This window comes from Taudactylus pleione, unplaced genomic scaffold (genome assembly GCF_031769625.1).
Source record: "Taudactylus pleione unplaced genomic scaffold, aTauple2 ptg001336l, whole genome shotgun sequence".
NCBI lineage: Eukaryota > Metazoa > Chordata > Amphibia > Anura > Myobatrachidae > Taudactylus > Taudactylus pleione.
The window spans coordinates 212,046-221,556 of record NW_028285736.1 but is presented as its reverse complement, the minus strand read 5'-3'; the positions used below and the strand labels follow the sequence as shown (position 1 = coordinate 221,556).

The 9,511-nt window shown below is 47.8% G+C and overlaps 1 protein-coding gene across 1 annotated transcript; it reads left to right on the top strand.

The window, feature by feature from the left end:
• Nucleotides 1–909: 909 nt before the first annotated feature.
• On the top strand, nucleotides 910–7,554 carry LOC148443077 (uncharacterized). The gene is made up of 4 exons (XM_088463265.1): nucleotides 910–948; nucleotides 4,185–5,275; nucleotides 6,823–7,025; nucleotides 7,259–7,554. Exons 1-4 carry the CDS (start codon nucleotides 910–912, stop codon nucleotides 7,552–7,554), a joined length of 1,629 nt encoding a protein of 542 aa, XP_088319391.1.
• The last annotated feature ends 1,957 nt before the right edge of the window (nucleotides 7,555–9,511 follow it).

Sequence of the window (9,511 nt, the reverse complement as noted above, 5' to 3'; positions counted from 1 at the left end):
CAGGATCAGACACTGTATCAGTAGCAGGAAGATCAGAGAAGACGTGAGTAGCCACACACAAGCTAGGATCTATACACAGTATGAGCAGGAGGAGCAGAAGAATGTAATCAAACACAAGCAAGTAGTGGTATACTTTATCGCCTAGCATTGTGTGCAGGAATAGCTGTGATAGCATTAGCAATCACCTAGCATCCCTACTTTACAGTGTCAGATGACGCAGACAACTTGCACATGCACAGAAGAATTTCCATAATGCTGGGGACTCGCACTACACCTGTCACATCTACTCAGCCAGGATACTTTCTTTCCAGCTTCTCATACTACACAAAACATGACATGAAATGAGGATCCACATTATGGGCCTAATTTAGCAGTACATGTTACTGCACAATGATCAGGAATCTGCCCAGGCACCAGACCCATTCTGTGCATGTGCAGAACGGGTCTGAGAGCCTGCATGGAGACTGTCAGCAGACTGTCAGTGATTGACACTCTGCCGCGGTTGTGGGTGGGGAGAGGGCGACGACAGCCTCCGTTACCCAAAACGGAGGTGTGTTGCCACTGTTGGGGATGAGGGAAGAGGCCAGGATCTCCGTCGGCTGATGGAGATTCCCTGGCCTCTTCTTCGCAGCTGCGACGGCCGGCTGCATGACCCTATTAGCCGACCGATGGTCTGCAGAGTATCTGATTCTGCATTGGACAACGCAGATCGGATACGTAATGCAGCAGGAGCTGAGTAAGGCCCTATATACCATCCTATTGCCTGTGTTTTTATAAAGCTGTCTCTAGCTAAGTTAGATGGAACTTAACACACTGTAAGAGCTGCCATAAAGAACATCAATGAAAAGTACTTTTCAGGCACATCATTTGCTGTTTTCTCTAACATCTACTTGGAGGACACTGAATACTATGAGGCAGAGAAATAAGCAGGAGTATGACAGTTTCCAGGTAATATAAAGTGACCATGCTCCTGTTTCCACACTCCGTACCTCATAGTATCCAGTGTCCCTCAGAGGACTGAGAGAGAAGGATTCATAATGCAAGTACAAAAATCCAATGTTTCATTATATGACCTGTGTGCATCTAATACATAAATATTCTACAGAAATTACTAAAGTGTTATTTTATTATTTTGTGGATTATATAGAGTGAAAATCTGACTAATATGAAGGCAGAAGATCTAGAGGGAGAAGAAGAGACGTATGTGACTGATATGAAGGCAGAAGATATAGAGGGAGAAGAGACGTATGTGACTGATATGAAGGCAGAAGATATAGAGGGAGAAGAAGAGACGTATGTGACTGATATGAAGGCAGAAGATATAGAGGGAGAAGAAGAGACGTGTGTGACTGATATGAAGGCAGAAGATATAGAGGGAGAAGAAGAGACGTATGTGACTGATATGAAAGCAGAAGATATAGAGGGAGAAGAGACGTATGTGACTGATATGAAGGCAGAAGATATAGAGGGAGAAGAAGAGACGTATGTGACTGATATGAAGGCAGAAGATATAGAGGGAGAAGAAGAGATGTATGTGACTGATATGAAGGCAGAAGATATAGAGGGAGAAGAAGAGACGTATGTGACTGATATAAAGGCAGAAGATATAGAGGAAGAAGAAGAGACGTATGTGACTGATATGAAGGCAGAAGATATAGAAGGAGAAGAGACGTATGTGACTGATAATAAGGCAGAATATATAGAGGGAGAAGAAGAGACGTATGTGATTAATATAAAGGTAGAAGATACAGAGGGAGAAGAAGAGACATATATCAGGGGTGATCAGCAGTGTAAGGAGGAAGAAATCCCTACAGATTTCAGCACAGGTGAGTAATAAACACTAATTACAAAAGAGCCTCAAATATTCTCTCCATACACCGTGATGATTGTGTTCGGCTTGATTTTAACCAGTGTCTTATATGTGGAATGTTTGTATGTACTCCCAATTTACGTGGCTTTGCTTCCCCAGTCCAAAATTTACTTCTCAGTTAATAATTCAGTCTGTACAATAATCTCTTTCTAAACTCTCTTCTGCCACTATTATACTCCTCCTCTCCCCCTCACATCATGTCACTGTGTGATACCAGCCCAGAGATCTGACCAGTCTCCTCCCCACACTCTCTGGTGTATCTCATACATCAGGAGCCATCAGCCCCTATTATACTCCTCCTCTCCCCCTCACATCATGTCACTGTGTGTTACCAGCCCAGAGATCTGACCAGTCTCCTCCCCACACTCTGTGTATATCATACATCAGTGCAGGGGACATTGCTATAATGATTAAATCACTGGTCAATGTGATGAAACCCCTTGTAACATTATCCATGATCCTACTGATTTGCTTCTGTTCCCTGCTCTGCACTTCTGCTTTTTTCCTCTTTCTGCTGTTGCCCATCTGTGCCCTGTGCCATTCCCCTATATTGTCCTTCTGCCTCTCCTGCTCTATGCCCTGCGCCATCTATCCTGTCCTGCTGCCTCCCCCACTCTGTTCCCTGCACCAATACTTTACCCTGTCCTGCTGCCTCTTCCACTCTGTGCCCTGCACCATTCCCCTACCCAGTCCTGTTGCCTCCCCCGCTCTGTGCCCTGCACCATTACCCTACCCTGCCCTGCTGCCTCCCCCACTGTGCTCTGCACCATTCCCCTACCCTGTCCTGCTGCCTCCCCCACTCTGTGCTCTGCACCATTCCCCTACCCTGTCCTGCTGCCTCCCCCTGCTCTGTGCCCTGCACCATTCCCTTACCCTGTCCTGCTGCCTCCCCCACTCTGTGCCCTGCACCATTCCCCTACCCTGTCCTGCCTACCCCGCTCTGTGCCCTGCACCATTCCCCTACCCTGTCCTGCTGCCTCCCCCGCTCTGTGCCCTGCACCATTCCTTTACCCTGTCCTGCTGCCTCCCCCGCTCTATGCTCTGTGTCATTCCTCTACCCTATCCTGCTGCCTCCTCCACTCTGTGCCCTGCGCCATTCCCCTACCCTATCCTGCTGCCTCCTCCACTCTGTGCCCTGCGCCATACCCCTACCCTGTCCTGCTGCCTCCCCCTCTGTGCCCTGCGCCATTCCCCTGTCCTGTCCTGCTGCTTCCCCTCCTCTGTGCCCTGCGCCATTCCCCTACCCTGTCCTGCTGCCTCCCCCACTCTGTGCCCTGCACCATTCTCCTACCCTGTCCTGCTGCCTCCCTCCACTCTGTGCCGCCATCATTCTGTGTTGCTCTGTCCTATCTTTCTCCTTCCCTCTCAGCGGTTATATACAGTGACTCATTACCCTAAGTTAGTAACATGGCTCTGGTGGGGCTACTCTCCCTGACTATGACCAGAGGACCATATAGAAGCTGCTTTTTCTACATATATATTCACCTGGAGAACTTTGTGCAGTGTGGACGCAGTTGTTGGTAATTCGCCCACAAGTTTCCCGTGTGTGTGTGTGAGAGCGGTCTAGATGGATATTATGGTTCACCAATGTCACTGGCTAATGAGGCTTCCTGCTCTGTGATGATGGCTAGGGAACGTTACCCAGCAAAGACTGCATTTGGGGGGAGATATACATTGGATGTGCCATCTGCCTGTCCCTGGGGCTGGGTCTATGACATGTGCTGATAATGTGGGTGTGGAATGTTATCTGTTCAAAGAGTCTTATTTATTGTTGGTTCATTTGGAAATGAAATAATGTGGTCATAGCTCATACTTGTAAATTAAACAGCCAAACCCCTTCATAATAGTAACATGGTGGTGTAATGGTTAATATTGCTGCCCCACAGCACTGAGTTCATGAGTTCAATTCCCAGCCAAGGTGCTGTGTGGAGTTTGTATGTGTTTCCCCAAAAAATCATGCTGGTAGGTTAATTGGCTTCTGACAGAATTTAACCATAATGTGAGTGCATGTAGATATGGGAGAGAATATAAATTGTAGGGACTGATGTGATTGGCCAAATATTCTCTGTAAAGTGCTGTGTAATATGTGTGCGCTGTATAAAGAACTCTGCTGGAAATACAATAACTGTGTTGTTATTATTATTCAGATGGAAGCACATGCAGGAATGACTTGGAGGAAGATCTCATCTTGTCTACAGATCTTAAAATAGAAGATAACATCACACAGGAATCTCCAGGAGATAATCATGTTACGCTAAATATACATCCAGTACCTCAGAGTGCAGATATATCATCTGATGCTTATAATTATCAGGACTGGTCTCTTGATACCTCAGCTTTTGTTAGACACAGTGCAGCTTATGCACCTGATAAATTATTTCCGTGTTCTGTTTGTGGGAAATGTTTTAAACAGAAATCACGTTTAGTTATACATGAGAGAAGTCATACAGGTGAGAAGCCATTTCCATGTTCTGAGTGTAGGAAATGTTTTACACGGAAATCGGATCTTGTTATACATCAGAGATGTCACACAGGGGAGAAGCCATTTTCATGCTCTGAGTGTGGGAAATGTTTTACACAGAAACCAAATCTAATTACACATCAGAGATGTCACACAGGTGAGAAATCATTTCCATGCTCTGAGTGTAGGAAATGTTTCACACAGAAATCAAATCTAATTCTACATCAGAGAAATCACACAGGTGAGAAACCATTTCTATGCTCTGAGTGTGGGAGATGTTTTAGAGATCAATCATATCTTGTTAAGCATCAGAGAAGTCACACAGGTGAGAGACCATTTCCATGTTCTCAGTGTGGAAAATGTTTTGCAGTTAAATCAAATCTTGTTACACATCAGAGAAGTCATACAGGTGAGAAACTATTTCCATGTTCTGAGTGTGGAAAATGGTTTACAGTTAAATCAGATTTTGTTGCACATCAGAGAAGTCATACAGGTGAGAGGCCATTTGAATGCTCTGTGTGTAGGAAAAGTTTTACACGGAAATCAGATTGTATTACACATCAGAGTATTCACACAGGTGAGAAACCATTTCCATGCTCTGAGTGTGGAAAATGTTTTACACGGAAATCGAATCTAATTCTACATCAGAGAAATCACACAGGTGAGAAACCATTTCCATGTTCTCAGTGTGGGAAATGTTTTGCAGTTAAATCAAATCTTGTTAAGCATCAGAGAAGTCACACAGGTGAGAAACCATTTCCATGTTCTCAGTGTGGAAAATGTTTTGCAGTTAAATCAAATCTTGTTACACATCAGAGAAGTCATACAGGTGAGAAACTATTTCCATGTTCTGAGTGTGGAAAATGGTTTACAGTTAAATCACATCTTTGTAGACATGAGATCTCACACAAGAGAAAAGCATTTTTCTACATCAGGGTCCTTAGGTATCCACAGGGATACCTTGGGGGTATAGGTGAGTTGGGACAACCGGGCGCCATGCAGTTAAAAATGTCATCCTCCCGGGATGCACCAGGCTCCCCTCCTATACTCCGCCCCCAGGCAGTACTGTGGATGTCCACACCGCCGCTCTGTCACCCCGCTGGCGCCGAGACCCCAGTACTGATCTGGGCATCTCGGCAGGCTTCCGGGGTTCTTACTAGCAGGGACCCTGGAGGATCCCTTACTGTGGCCGGACGCCCGGGGATTTGGTAAGTAGCGGGCACCCGTGGTAGATTCTTGCCATCACAGTCACGCTTTTTATTCCCCAGGGCTAGGGTCTCCCTGGGGAAGTGCCCTCCTGGAGCCAGGGACTGAGTCCTGCGCTGCCACTAGACCACCAGGGACAAGAGGACCGGCGCAGAGCGGAACGCTCCGGCGTCCCTGGGGTTAACTGCAGGCCAGGGGAGGATGCCTTCCCTGTTGAACAGCCAACTCCTCACCCACTGCATAGCGCACCATTCCACTGCGATCTGGCGCGCTGGCTATACTCTCCCAGCTTCTTATTTCTGAGCTCTGGCTGCAATTTTCTACAGCCTGTCACAGCCTTCAGCAGTGCGGAGCCGGGTCCCCCTCTGCATACCCGTCCACGTTAGCGAGGTCAGTTATGTAGCTCTTGGTCCTACCATGTACAGAGCCTGTGTAGTTGACGGTAAGCGCCATTATAGCAGGCTATTCTGCATTGTATGTGACTTATGCTAGTGCTGTCTACCTGTATATTTCTTTTGTCTGTCAGCCATTTTAACTGTCCCTTTTTCTCTTTACAACAGACCCCTACAGTACAGGTGCTATTCAGGGGGGGGGGGGTCAATTGTATCACAGATAGTTTTTTTTTTTCTGTGTATAGTGTCACATACACTGTGTCTGCTGCCATGTCAGGTAGTGAGGAGTCTGTGCAGATCTCTGCACCTGTCCTGCTTTCCTGTGTCAGATGTAAGGCAGGAATTGGGGAAGAAAATAGGGATAGGGTAGACTTGTGTGCTACATGTGCTTTCCCAGGTCCCTCTACAGTATCCTGTGCTACTGAGGAGCCCCCTTGGGCCTGTCTTGCTCAGGTGTTAAAAGCCCTAGCGGGACGCTTACCGGCTCTGCCCGTGTATTGCTCCATAGGATTCACGCAGCAGCCATTGGTCCCAGCTCCCTTGCAGGGGTACCCCGGGCAGATGTTGGTGGCACAATGTCCCCCTCAGCATACACCTCAAGTATCTCCGGAAACCTATTAGGTGAACTCTGTCTACCACGGTACAAAACCGAACAGAGATTTTGCCCGAATCACTGCTTCAGCCTGCTAAAAGGCTATTATTCTCATCCCAGTCTACACATTATGAGGAGAATGACATGACGTCAGATGATGGTGAAATTCTTGACTTATCTGATTCTGAACCCCCTCCGAAGTCTAAGATATATTCCAGGCCTCATACGGGTGGTCCATATGGGCATGGTGATTGAGGACAAAGACCTACCTGTGGCTAAGCCTACATATGCTTACTTTAAGGATGTTAAAAGCACTGTTGCTGGGAAGGGGTTTCAGCCTCATCGACATTTTGGCATATGCCTACCCTTTTGCGGAGGATTATTTCACTAAATGGGAAACTCCACCCTTAGATGGATTCTCACGTAATGCGCTTGGTGAAGAGAGCGACCCTACCTATGCCTTCCATGTCCTCTCTGAAAGATACTATGGACCACAAGGTGGAGGTATGTCTGAAATCAATTTAATCCCTCGCTGTTGGGGCCACCAGACTGGCTATGGCTGTCTGCTGGGTGCCCAGAGCCAAGGAAAAAGGATGCCTTGGAAGTGTCATTGTCTTCAGGGGCTACCAGTGGGTAAATTGTGCTAGTGGGCACATTAATGAGGCACCCTTGGATGTTAGCCTGCTTCTAGGCAATTTCAGCTCGACGCTCCCTGTGGTTACGCTGTTGGAGAGCAGATGCAGATTCCAAGAAGGGCTTGGAATGTTTACCGTATAATGGTCAGGTCCTGTTTGGTCCTGACTTAGACAGATTTGTGGATACGCTGGCGGCAGCAAAATCTGCATGTCTACCTTCAGCTCCGACTCCATCAGGGTCTGTGACCTCGTCCTTTCAGTTCTATCAAGCTCAAGGTAAGACTAAAGTGCAGTTCATTTCGAGACCATCAGGTGCCAAGATGGCTGAAAAGCCCAGGAACCAAGCTTGGAGCACCAGACATCCGGCGGCTAAGCCCGATGACAAACCCTCAGCCTGACGGGAAGGGCCTCCTCTTGGGGGACTCCAAGGTGGGAGGCCGACTTCTTCAGTTCACCCAGTGCTGGTGCCAGACCACCACAGACACTTGGGTAAGGGAAGTGGTCTCACAGCTATGCCCTCCTTCCGCAAAAGGCCCCCCCATCAGTTCTTTACCACAGACCTTCATTCACACCAGGAGAAGGCTCTGGAAATCCACAAGGTAGTGCACTCTATGCTCCAGGCAGGGGTTGTAGTGCCGGTCCCGTTACCCCAAAGGGGGACGGGTTATTACTCCAACCTCTTTCTGGTACAAAAAAAATGGATCGTACCATCCTATCCTCAACCTTAAGTCCCTAAAAAAGTTTCTGAGGGTACCTCGGTTCAGGATGGAAATCCTGCGTTCCATTATATTGGCTGTGGAACCTGGGGATTTTATGGTGTCTGGATATTCAGGATGCCTACCTGCACATGCCGATTGCTTCCACTCATCTGTTTCCTCAGATTTGCAGTGGCAAACCAACATTACCAGTTTCAGGCATTACCATTTGGCCTCTACAGCTCCAAAGTGTTTACCAAGTCATGGCGGTTATGGCAGCCCATCTGTGCCTATTACCTTACCTGGATGACCTCCTACTGTTAGCCGGGTCTCCAGAGGTACTTCACTGCCATCTGCAACTGACAATATCGGTGTTGCAGGCTCATGGCTGGCTGATAAATTGGAAGAAGTCCTCCCTAACTCCTCTGAGGATGTTCCATCTCGGGGCACTGTTGGACTCTCAACAGCAGAGGATCTTTTTGACAGAGGAAAAGATCTCTGTTGCAGACAAGGATTCGCAATTGCCTGCACAGTCGCCGAGTGTCCATTCACTACTGGGATCCATGGTGTCGACGTTAGACATGGTGGAGTATGCTCAGTTCATTCAAGACTTCTGTAGAAGTTAATCCTCTCCAGATGGGATGCATTGCCCCATAGGTTAAAGACACAAATGATAGTGCTTTTTCTGGAGGTACGTCTGTCTCTGACCTGGTGGCTACAGATGTCTCATCTTGACAAGGGATGCCTTTTTTGGATCCCGGACTGGGTCCTTCTGACGATGGACACCTGTCTCCGGGGGTGGGGCACTGTGACAGGTCCACACGTGTTTCAAGGCCAATGGATGTTGACTGAGTCTGCCTTTCCAATCAACATATTGGAACTGCGAGCAGTTTTCAAAGCTCTACAACAGGCACGACTCATTCTTCGCGGGAAACCCATGCAGATTCAGTCAGACAACGCCACCACGGTGGCTTACATAAATCGTCAAGGAGGAACTCGAAGTCAGGCAGCACTAAAAGAGGTATTCTGAATTCTGACTTGGGCGGAAGGCAAACTCCCAGCCATTTCGGCAGTGTTCATCCCAGGAGTACTCAACTGGGAAGTGGACTTCCTCAGCCATCACAACATGCATCCAGAGGAATGGTCTCTTTACCAGGAAGTATTTCAGCTCCTAGTGGACAGGTGGGGCCTACCCAAAATAGACCTTATGGCCTCCTAGACACAACCGCAAGCTGCTGGTGTATGGGTCCCGAACAAGAGACGCAGAGGCTCTTCTGGTAGATGCTCTGTCGGTACAGTGGACCTTCCAGTTTGCGTACCTGTTTCCTCTGTTCTTTCTTGAGTACTTCAAAAGTTCAAGCAAGAAAGAGGCACAATCCTGCTGGTAGCTCCAACGTGGCTCAGACGTCACTGGTACTGAGATCTTTGGAGTCTCTCCATCGACACTCCGTTGCTGTTGCCTCAATACCTGGATCTGTTGTCTCAGGGTCCTTGTCTTAACCCAGATCTGGGTCACCTGTCTTTGACGGCGTGGCTCTTGAGACATCCCTCCTAAGGTCGAAGGGTTTCTCCAGCTCCATGGTGAACACCATGCTCAGGGCTAGAAAGCCTGCTTCGGCCAGGATTTACCACAGGGTGTGGCATACCTATTTTGAATGGT